At 43.2% G+C, this 12,373-nt stretch overlaps 1 protein-coding gene across 2 annotated transcripts in view; it reads right to left on the bottom strand.

Annotated features, from left to right (window-relative positions):
* Nucleotides 1–12,373, bottom strand: part of ERMARD (ER membrane associated RNA degradation) — a 111,658-nt gene that overhangs the window by 95,449 nt on the left and 3,836 nt on the right. For both annotated transcript variants that reach the window (XM_040350932.1, XM_040350933.1), the window contains exon 2: nt 2,108–2,261. In XM_040350932.1, the coding sequence (XP_040206866.1) occupies nt 2,108–2,261 (154 nt within the window). The remainder of the gene's footprint in view (nt 1–2,107; nt 2,262–12,373) is intronic.

A 12,373-nucleotide genomic window follows, 5' to 3' on the forward strand; every position in this document is an offset into this window, starting at 1 on the left:
GGTTATATCCAACGTCCCAAGTGCTAGCGATTCTTAAGTCCCCCTAAATGCACTGTATCAAAAAGTACATACATCTAATACATTTTGTAACTATAATTTATTCATCCAAATAATAAATGTCTCTGACCATTCTTTTATTTTACAATATTTTGTCGCCTGAAGCGCGACGCTCAAATACGCTAGAGGGGAAAAAATACATTATACCCTATGAAGATGGTTCACATCTGCCTGACGCCGAACGACTGAAGCTCAAACAAGTTCCGGACCCTTTTTTGTCGCGCGTATCGGGCGGTTTGGGCGTATTTGAGCGTTTCCATTTCCCATAGAAAGTAATGGAAACGCTCGATTCAAGCGACTTGCGCGACAACGAGCGTTTGCTACGGGCGTTTCGTCGCTTTATCAATAGAACTTTTCACCCAGGGAGAAGATTAAAAAAATCTACCAACATAGCAACAAGTGATGAAAAGATGATAATTTTTCCTATTGGCTAAAATAAAAAACGTCGAAGTACAAAACGTCGGACGACGCTGTATGCAAACGCACAAATAAGCATGAATACACGCGACAAAACGCCGGAAAAAAAACGCCCGAACGACCGACGCTCAGGTGTGAATGCAGCCTAAGGAAAAAATTTAACACCAAAACAATATTGTCAGACAATGTACCTAAGCAGTCTTAAAAGTAGGCAACTTAAAGTGGAAATCCAGGCCAAAACTAAAATCCCTGCATCTATAGCCACCAACATTCTAACACTATCCTATCTAGTGCTGAAAAAAAAATATCAGTATACATACCTTTTCTGCAGGCAATCCAACCCGATCCCCAGCGGCGGAAGCTCTGCAGTAGACACAGCTGTCAACGGCTGTGAAATGAATGGGAAGTGACGTCACTCATACTACTATGGGGCTTCTGTTGTTGGATGTGTCCTCTGCAACCGCCTACACAGCGAAGCCATGGCTGACAGCGTGGGATCAGAGCTTCCGCTGCTGGAGATCGGGTCGCCTGCAGAAAAAGGTATGTATACTAATTTTTCATTTTCAGGGCTAAATAGGTTAGTGTTAGAATGTTGGTGGCTATAGATGCAGGGATTTTAGTTTTAGCCTGGACTTCCACTTTAATTAATTCATCCAACCAATAGAAATTAAAAATAATATTTTTTCTTGTTCCTTAATAAATATTCATCCAAATATTGTAAATATATCAAAGGCTTCTCTTCAGTATCATAAAAATCTTATTGCACCCTCTAAGAGCTCTCACTCAATTCCATGGGAATAAGACGTAAATTATATCTGTGGCATGTCAGATTAAATTGCTGTGTCATTTAAACCATTAGTTGGTATCTTATATCTTTTATTCCAAGATATTTAAAAAAAAAAAAAAACTTGGTAATTAGTACAATGTAAGCTTTTGTACACTATATTAAAGGACAAGTTCACACTAGAATGTGGTGCATTAAACCGGCGTTCCATGGGCGTTTCCCACACAGTGTTCAAAACACACTGCACTTCTGTAATCTGCAGCAGGTGTCAGTGTTAACGTAGCCTAGGTTCACATTAGAAAATTGTATGTGAAACACACAGGAATCACACCACATTCCTGTGCTAGTCACATGCAATTTTGTGCGGTGCGATTTGAGCACATGCATTTCATGTGGGCAGCAGTGCTAATATGTTTTGTCTGTTAACATGCAGACTCCAAAGGGACAGGGAAGGTAAGTGTCATGTCTCGTACACACGACCAGTTTTCCTGTCAGGAAAACTGCCATGACAGCTTTTGGCCAGGAAAACTGCCGGGAATCCTGGCAGGAAAAAGGATAACATGTTCTCTTTTTCCTGCCGCTGTCTTTTTTCCGGCAGTTTTCCTATGGGAAACACTGCGGTGGAGCATACACATGGCCGGGATTCCCGGTCAAAGCTCTCACCGCAGTTTTCGCGACGGGAAAACCTCTGGTGTGTACAGAGGGAAAGTTACTGAGCATGTTCTCGGTTTTCCCCCCAGGATACCTGGCGCACATTTTTCAAAGGAATCCCGGTCGTGTGTACAGGGCTTTAGATGCGTTTCAAAATGTTCATCTGTTTATCGGTAATCATGTGAAACTACAACTCACCTGAAGACGCATGACACACTTTGCTACATATTGCATCCCAGCACACTTGATTATCCTTGTCTACAATATTTATAATTTCTATATTGTCCTTGATCTCAAACCCAAGCTGACACACCATCTTGTGCACTGATGGAGACAGGCATGTGGTGCGCATCTGCAGAGAAAAGAAAAATATATACCTGTTATTATTGTTTTATACACAATGACCTATTGTTACTTGGACACAAAAGTTGAGCACTGTCTGCAAAGCAACATCTTTTTCCGTTATATAGATCTGGCTTGCATTTGGGAAAAGTTGAAGAACATTTTTCAGGAAAAGATGCTATGGCTGTAGCTTCAACTTTATTGCATGTGGGCTCCGTAAAGTAAAATGTTACGTTTTTTATTATTAAATTAACTGGATGATAGATAACAAATATATAAGAAAAAAAAGTATAATGCAAGTTGAAAGGTATGTATTTAAGTCCAATACACAGATTCATATCCAAAGGGGGGAAGGGGGGACACAGGAGCATGGAGGGAGAGAGCAGAACAGATGGGGGAACTGGAGGAGGATACAGGGAAAGTCAGGTATCAGTAAAGTATCGGAGCATTTTCCCCGAGTACAAGTACTCGGGAAAATGCTTGGTATCGGTCCCGATACCGATACTAGTATCGGTATCGGTACAACCCTAGTTTAAACCCATTACACGTTATGCTTCGCCTTTCCATATTTTAAAAGCTATGGTGTAGCTCCAATCAAGGTTTTGCCCCTCTTATGGTGAATTTTTTAATAAATAAGCACCGCTGGAGGGTGGATGCTCGGAATATAAAGAAATATGCCTTTAAAACAATATATTTTAATACGGTTAAAAACACTTACATATACAAGCAAAGTATATGTAAGTGTTTTTAACAAAAAAAAAAAAGACTTATGGCCATATTGCCCTGGCTTAGCACACGACTTTTGGCTATTTCCACAATCAAAAAATGCCTTCAAGAATATGTGAACCCAACATTTCATATTCCCGATCAATGCCTGCTGTACCATGTACTTGTATGAAAAAGTATCCTTTTTATCTTTGTATTACTTCCCTTGTACGAAATTCCTGGTGTACCTGCCAGTCCCTCTGCCTTTCTATGAAAAACTGACCACACTAGGCTTGAGAGCACAGCATGGTCAGTTCTTTAGCCGTGCTGAGAACTCAGCCTGCTTCCCTCCAATGATCAGACTTGTCCTGATACACACACCCCTGCCCCCCTGCACAGTCATTCACTGGAAAGATCACTGTGCTGCTGTTTCTCCTCCCCTGTCTCTCTGAGCTCCTTTTGCAGCAGAGAACAGAGGGAATGTGATCACTTATTAAAAAAAGGTAAAAATAGGAGTTTATTATTTTGTTTTACATGTATACACAAATGTTTTGCCTTTCATTTCTATTTTAAACTGAATGGGTGGTCTTACAAGGTGAGGGTATATACTTTAAAAGGACACATTTAATGACATTCTGGACATTCAGGGCGCTGCAACAAAGATACTGGGCAGCGTTCTGTAAAACAAATTCCAGCAATGTTTCTGGCAGTGGCACAGTCGTCTAGAAAAGTGCATCACATGGGGACTACTTTGAAGGTGACAACAGCCACTAGCACATAGGTAAGCAAACTTTTTTTTTTTTACAGTCGGTTTTGGAAATTACATTTTCACACCTCATACATTAAAGGGGTTGTAAAGGTACAATTATTTTTTCCCCTAAATAGCTTCCTTTACTTTAGTGCAGTCCTCCTTCACTTACTTCATCCTTCGATTTTGCTTTTAAATGTCCTTATTTCTTCTGAGAAATACTCACTTCCTGTTCTTCTGTCTGTAACTCCACACAGTAGTGCAAGGGTTTCTCCCTGCTGTGGAGTGTCGTGCTCGCCCCCTCCCTTGGACTACAGGAGAGTCAGGACGGTCTCTACGCAAGAGAAAGGAGCTGTGTGTTAGTGGGCATCCTGACTCTCCTGTAGTCCAAGGGAGGGGGCTAGCACGACACTCCACACCAGGGAGAAACCCTCCCATTACTGTGTGGAGTTACAGACAGAAGAACAGGAAGTGAGGATTTCTCAGAAGAAATAAGGACATTTAAAAGCAAAATTGAAGGATGAGGTAAGTGAAGGAGGACTGCACTAAGGTAAAGAAAGCGATTTAGGGAAAAAAAAATTGTACCTTTACAACCCCTTTAAAGCGCCATTAAAAGACATTATACATCACCTATAGTAAGGGCATTATTCAACTTTGATCAGAGCTGCACAGATTTTTCTTCCCCCACATCTACAGATGCCTCTTATCTACAGAGGCAGTTTTTGGCCTTTAATGTATCTAGTGCACCATTCTCAAGCTCCGTTTTTATCCCCCTCATTACCGGCATGTTTCTCCATTTCCCAAAAATGTTGGCAAAAAAAATAAGATTACCTTTGTACGCCTGCTTTCCAAAAAAGGGTTTGTACTTACCATTCTTCCGCTTTTTTTTTTTTTTTTTTCTCATGAATCTGTTTATTGAGTTTCAACAGACATTTAAAATACAACAAAATCTAATTACAGTGGTGCAAGTGCACGCAGGAGCAACAACAGAAAAATAACACAAAATGAAGGTGAACAACATGTGGAATTACACCCAAGGGTAACAAAGGTGGTGCAGCACACATGAACATTGGTATTGGATAAGCAGATCAAGAGAAGTGTATTCAAGAAAAGAGGGGAGATGTAGCCATGGCAAATATACAAATGGAATAGGGCTAAAAGGTTCAAACTATCACACACACACCGTCATCTCTAAAGCAGTAGAGGGATCAGCCAACCATTTGGACCAGACCCTATTATACTTCCTGGGGCAGCTTCTATTAGTGTAGGTGTCTTTATAGAGAGGCAGACTTATTCATTAATTGTTTCAAAAATTAAATTGAGGGGAAAGGGGGTGAGGTGGAGGGGAGACGTATTCCAGTATAACGCTATAGCTTTCCTGGCATAAAAAATAAATAAGCTAGTCAGTTCACGTTCAGCCACAGTGGGAATAAGGTGTTCCACCAGACTCAACACACAAAGGGTTATAGAAAAACATAGAACACATTCCAGGCAGCACATCCGCCCAGAACCTGGTAACAGCAGGACGAGACCAGAATATGTGGGAGAAATCACCCAAGGGATCTCCACATCGCCAATACTCCGGCAGGTGAGAGGACTGCATCTTATGAAGTCTATAGGGAGCAAAGTAGGCTTTATGGATGACTTTGAATTGTATGAGCCTGTCCCGTAAAGAGACCAAAGACCAAAAAGAGAGGTCCCAAATGTGACGAACACGAGTGTCAGATCCACGCCCACCGCGTTAACTTGCGACGAAGCACAGGCCGACTTCACACCACGATGTCACTCACGTAACAATGCCACTCTCCGTTGCGCCCAGCACAAAGATTTTCCAGCTTGCGGGACCACAATCTAAGTGCCAGCAGCCTGAGAGCGATTGTTACTGGGCTAATTACACAATTCAATTCAATCCCCATTGAAAACGTCAACCTATGACGAAACGCGTCTGGGACGTGCGCTCAGAGACGCTACCGCGGTAATTTTGAATGAGGAAGGACTCCTCCGTTGCCGGCCGGCACCAATTTTAAATGCTTTTATGATTCTGCTTAATTGTAAGTACAATCTTTTTTACTGAAATAAAAACCCCTAAACGGTATCACGCTACGGCCTGTTTTCTGTTCTGGTGACCCACGGAACTTCAGAGTGAAGGGGCAGCTGTTTTTTTCCTGTGGAGGATTGTGGATTCCCCTGGCAGCTGGTTCTTTCCCGTGGAGGATTGGTTCTGGATTCCCCTGGACCCGGTGCTATCACTGTGCGGTTAAATCTGCTTAAGGCTAATACCTCTTATCGATCTGGTAAGAGGCTGTCTATGTGGTGGCGGATTCACTGATGATTTTACCCTGCACTGCAGTGTTGTCAGTTTCCAGCTGAATACCATTTATTGCTACATTTATTGCTTCATTATCACCGGGACATTTTTTAGGACTGTTTCATCTTGATCAATTTATTTACTTTGTTCTGGCATCACAGCTGGTTATATTGAGTTGGCGCAGTTTTTTTATTTTTTCTAATTACACAATTACCCTTTAACTGCCACCACCCCCGTTTAAAAAGGCAGAGCCAGGGGATACTCGTGATTTCAGCAATGCCAATTATAATTTTAGAATAAGTGTCTGCAGCACACACTGCCACCACAGACAGGTCTGCTCAGAGGCCTTACTCTACAACAGTAGCGCACTTCAGGAGGCAGGTTCATTTATAGATTGCATTAAGAGTTTTAGGGACAAGGTTAACACTTTTCAACATACAATTTTATTATAAAAAGGGCAAACTTGGTGCAATAAAGTGTTACAGAAAAATATGTTTTAAAGAGATAACAACAATATACAGCCACAAAGTAATAAGGTAGAGTTGAAGAAGAAGAATATTTGCAATTAATGTCCAAGGGTTGATCAGAGTTCGATCGATGAACTGGGTAATCGGTTCTCAAACTTGGCAGATGCTCCTGCTTGGATGGTAAAAAGGAGAACTCTCTATGCATCTCCTCTTTTCTGTCAGATCAAAGCGGCATTTGACACGACCAGTGACCAATTGTCTGGTCATCTTAGTTAGGGGCTGGTTACTGGGAGGGGTCCATATTCATGCCCATATCCCAGGTCGCTTTGTGATCCATTTTCATATCTCTGCAGCTCTAATGTTTATAGACTAACAATATCCATTTTATTGTTCAGCGTGATATTTGCTTTAAGAAAAGTCCAAACATGACAAGTTTGCTATTGTTATTTTACCTAGGACGAATAAATGGGGCCAGGGGCCTTCCACATAATTGATCATACTCATGTCTGGGCTTGAAACGTTACAAATTATCTGAGGAAACTAAATATGTCCGTTGTTTGGCTGTGCTATGAGTTAGCTGGAAGTTATGAAACATGCTTAACTTTCATACTTATTCCACAGTTTAGGCTTTATGAGTACTAAGGCATTTACGACCGGGGTCTGCTGATTCTCTGAGGGGAGAGGGTGACAGTTTTACGACAGGCCAGGAACCCTGCCAGGCGACCTTATCACCTAGCTTGGTTCTGCTTTTCTGATGAGATAACAACTCTTTTGAAGCATAAAGCCTATGAATTCCTGAGAATAAGGGAGGAGGGAGTGAGTTTATTTCTACTGCTACACTGTTTAATACACTGTTTAATAATATGTTATGGCTGCTGTATGGTTTTCATGCAACATGCAACATGGCCACTGCAACAGTTACACCAAATATCCTCCCAATCATCAGATTCCAGGTCTGGCATGTCATGCTGCCATCGGGCCCTAAGTCTATCCAGGGCTGGTAAGGGCACCAACAAGAGGTGAGAGTTTAAACAAGATGTGGGCTTCTCATCACATTCTGTTCAGAGACCTTCTTCCAAGGTCGACTGGACCACAAGGAGGGGGAATGCAGTAACGGATTATGGAAAGCATGGGAGAGCTGTAGATACCGAAATATGTAACCAACAGGGACATTATAGGCTGTAGATAGTTGGAGTAGCGGAAGCAAAGAGTGGACGGTGATGACTTGGGAGATGTTCTAATGCCATACTTGGTTCAAATACTAAGCTCCGGGAGCATATAGAAATGGGATAAAGTGGGGTTAAGCCACAAGGGGGAACTAGGGAAAATAGCAACATTAGGATAACCTTCAAGTGCCAGACCCACCTTCCATGCCCATAGGGTGGTGATCATAGAGGGGGTGAGAGGGTAGGGAGCCCCTGAATAACAGGGTGGCAGTGTTAGCGCGTTAGGGTTTAACCAGCAGGCAGCCCTGACTAACTGTGTAGCCAGAAAGTATTTGTAGCAGTCTGGGAAGGCCAGGCCCCATTGTAAGATGGGTCGCATCAAGGTTAAAGCGGAGTTCCACCCAAAAATGGAACTTCCGCTTATCCCACTCCTGGCATTTAATTTTTTTTGGGGGGGGAGTGGGGGCTTCAGCAGAAGGGGACTTCCTGTCCCACTTCCTCCTTCCGCCGAGGGGCTGCAAAGGCGAATAAGCTTAATCGCCTTTTGGCAGCCCCTCCCTGTAGGCGATCGCCTAGGACAAGTGACATGTCCTAGGCGATCGCCTGTCCAATTAAACAGCGCAGCGCCAGGCCGCGAATGCGCAGTGCCGCTAGCATTGCACTGGGTGCCCGGCCGTGAAGCCGAAAGCCGTCACGGCCGGGTGCCCATAGTGACAATGAAGACGCCGGCCGGGGAGGGGGGGAGAGGAGCGGAGCCCCGGCCGGCGCGTCGCGGGAACGCTGGAGCAGGTAAGTGTCTGTTTATTAAAAGCCAGCAGCTACACTTTTTGTAGCTGCTGACTTTTAATAAACATAAATATTGGCTGGAACTCCCCTTTAATAGGAAACCAGAGGGATTTGACGTTTATGACAGGAACAGGGGAGAAAGAGTCTAGGACCTAAAGGGCACCTTGTAAGGAAAGACCTCCATCATAAAGGAAGAGGAGCATATCCTCTGCATACAGGGCTACACTCTCTACTCCAGCCAGCCAATATGGAGACCTTTGATATGTAAGAAAGTAGGCAGAGCTTCCCCAATGGGTTTGAAAGCTATGACAGATAAGCCTGGAGAAAGAGGATGGCCCTGACAGCTGCTCCTGGTCAAGGGAAAGGGAGTCGACAGACCAGCACCCAGTCTAATGGAAGAAAGGGGATTGCAATAGAGCACCTTCAAGCAGTCAATGAAGACCAAAGGGAATCTCATTGTGCGTAGAGCTTCCCACAGAAAGGGCCATTCAACAGTATCAAAGGCTTTTTCAATGTCGAGTCAGGCCACCACTCATGTACCTGTATTTGTATGCTGGGCATGTATAGTGTATAACCTGCATAAATTGATGTCGGTACCCCTGAGGACATTGATTCTAAGGGGGAGAATAAATTCTGCTGCTGTATTCCTCTATTCCTAATAATTGTGCCCTTATTAATCATCATATTCTTCTTGGTGGAAAGATCCTCTGCGAGCATTGTTTCGGTGCACTGTATTTAATATTCTGAGATTGTTTTTCATGTCATTTTTACTTTAAACACTTAGATTGTCTTTTTAATCCATTGAAATTTGTTAATAAAAATATATTCGACCATAAATTGATGTCGGTAGCCTTATGTGACATGAACCGTTTGATCAGCGTTAGGGCTCTTTCACACGGAGCGGATCCGTATTGATCGGCCCCGTGTGTGTCCATCTGCTCAGCGGGGATCATCCGTAAATCCCCGCTGATCTGTCGGCAGACAGGGCGGTCCCCGCACACTGTGCAGAGACCGCCCTGTCTTTCCTCTGCTCTCCCCCATGGGGAAATCGGATGAATACGGACCGTGTATCTGTATTCATCCGATCCGTTCCGCCAGACAGAAGAAAAATAGGGTTTTCTTTCGTCTGAAAAAGCGGATCTTTGCGGAGGCGGATGTTTGCGGACGTTAGCGGATGCTCAATCCGCTAACGTCTGCAATCCCATAGGGAAGCATTACAAGTAAAACGGACTTGTAAAAAACGGACCGTTTGTCCGCCCGTGTGAAAGGGCCCTTAAGGACAGATGACAACATATGATGTAGACGTAGTGTGAATAGTTTTGCCACGATTTTAAAGTCATTGTTTAGCAAGGCAATGGACCTGTGGGAGGAACAAGAAGTAGGGTCTTTAGAAGGTTTGTGCATGTGTGAAGTACATGGAGACCGGGAGGATGCCAATATTATTTTAATAGAAAAAAAAAATCATACTTTTTAAAAAGTGGTTATTAAAGTGGACCTTTAGTCATTTTTTCAACTTTGCATCTATAAAATCTTTTACTCTTGTTGTTTTACCTTTGGATATTATAAAAAAAAATCTGCCAGTAAATGCCTTATACAGCCCACTTCCTTTTTCTTGTATAGTGGAAGTGCTTGGTGTGTCCTCTATTTGATGCAGCACCTCATCCCATACAATAGTTACAAGGTAGGCAAAAAAAATTTGAGGGGATTATAGCGGTGCCAGGCAAAATACAAAACAATGTAGAAACAATATAAAAGAAGACAATGGTTTATTAATTACAATCAATCAAGATAGACAGCAAAACAAAATGAGGAATATACATTAAGGGATGAATATAGCACAGTTTCCCGACATGTTTCGCCAAGTCTTTGGCTTCTTCAGGGGAGTGTAATTCATACAATGCAATAGTGCATTCTACAAAGGAAACAAAATTATATGAAAAAACGGCAATAAACATACATTTTAATAAAGAACAGCTAGAGATCAGAGAATGACCGAACTAAAATGGGGTCCATGAAGTCGAGACCTCAGAGATGAGTACAAAAAGCAACATACCCTCAGAGTAAGGTCAAGCCAAAGAAGGTGCCCACGGGTCACAATATAGAGACAACAACCCTAGTGGGGCTGCAGGGGGCTATACTTCAAACTAGGAAGCAAAAATACAAAATAATGATAGGTAGGGATTAATTGCCATGAGAAAAAAAGTCATAGCCAATAATTATCCCTAACCAATTAGGCTAAACATAGCCTCCCTACCTACGTAGTGAAGAATAATATTGCGTATCAGAACGATGGGGCGCATGTTGAACTGCCAAGATAATGAAAGCTAAAGAATCTAAAATTATAATTAGATAAAGTTAGGGGGAAAAAAAAAAAAACACACAACAAAACCCAAGTGAGTAAGATAGAACTTACCAATTAATATATAGAAGACACAAGGGTCTAAACATCAAATGCCCTGCAGGGTGATAGTAAAAAAGTTTTTTTTCACCCTGTTGCGCTGAGTGTGTCTGGAGTCAAAAAGACAGCAAAGAAAAAGAAAATCTGTAAAAGACTGAAATCAAAGCAAAACAAACTAATTAGAGATGTGATTGCTGCCAATTGATCTCAGTACTAACAAAAACGAAAAGAAAGTATGGAAAAAGAGGTTGAACAAATACCTGGATTTAAACATTTTCTATGTGTGCACCCCATCAAGGCAAGCCGGCAAATGAAGCCGGCTCAGCCTGTTTGAATAGCCCCCCCAGCCGCTCTGCGTCTGACGTCACCAAGCGGCAGCGGACAGAGTGGCCACCGCACATGCGCATGCCCAGTACGAGCCTACAAGTCCCATACAGCCTGGTAGTATAAACGTCAGCAAGGCATGACACGGCCGTTCGGGACACATACAGATCCACCAACAGAGCGGAAGATATAGGAGGTGTAAAGGGAGAAGGTTTGACTGCAGGGGGCGGGGCCAGAAGCGGGCAGAGTGTCATAGAAAAAGTGCCCTTGGGTGTCCATGAAGCCACGGATCGGAGTCCCAACGTGAAACCAAGGGCAACAACAGGCCAAGACAGTGCGTCCGGGGCATGATAGATACATGGCACCCAGCTACATGAGACCAACATACAGGAGGAACCAGACAAAATCGGCCCAAATCAGAGGTCCAGCTGCTCTATAAATAAAGACATGAATCAAAATGAGCATGGAAACAATATATAATGATAATACAAAAATATATTGAAATAATGTTTTAAAAAAAAAAAAAAATACAAAACCTTAATAGTTATACAGTCAAAACAAAAAAAGAAAGTCTATTTAGGGCAGTGGTGGTAAGTTTCTTATAAAGAGGCAAGATGTGATCTCTAATTCTCTTAACCACTTGCCACCCACCTTATGCAAAAAGACGTCGGCAAAGTGGTTTCAATATCCTGAGTGGACGTCATATGACGTCCTCATGATATCGAGCCGCTGTGCGCCCCCGGGGGCGCGCATCGCGGTGATCGTTGTTGCAGGGTGTCAGTCTGACACCCCGCAACACTGATCTAGGTAAAGAGTCTCCGACGGAGACTCTTTACCACGTGATCAGCCGTGTCCAATCACGGCTGATCACGATGTAAACAGGAAAAGCCGGTAATCGGCTTTTCCTCACTCGGGTCTGTCAGACGCGAGTAGAGGAGAGTCGATCGGCTGCTTCTCTGACAGGGGGAGTTTGTGCTGATCGATTATCAGCACAGCCACCCCGAGGATGCCACTAGACCACCAGGGATGCAAAACACAGGTATGCCACTCTAGACCACCAGGGATGACGATCACAAATAATGGATGCCAATCAGTGCCCGCAATGGGCATCACTGATTGGCAAGCACTAATACAACACATACGTTAGTGCCACCTATCAGTGTCCATCTATGCCCATCTGTGCCACTTATCAGTGCCCATGCATGCCGCCTATCAGTGCC

The sequence above is a fragment of the Rana temporaria genome, chromosome 4 (genome assembly GCF_905171775.1).
Source record: "Rana temporaria chromosome 4, aRanTem1.1, whole genome shotgun sequence".
NCBI classification, from domain to species: domain Eukaryota; kingdom Metazoa; phylum Chordata; class Amphibia; order Anura; family Ranidae; genus Rana; species Rana temporaria.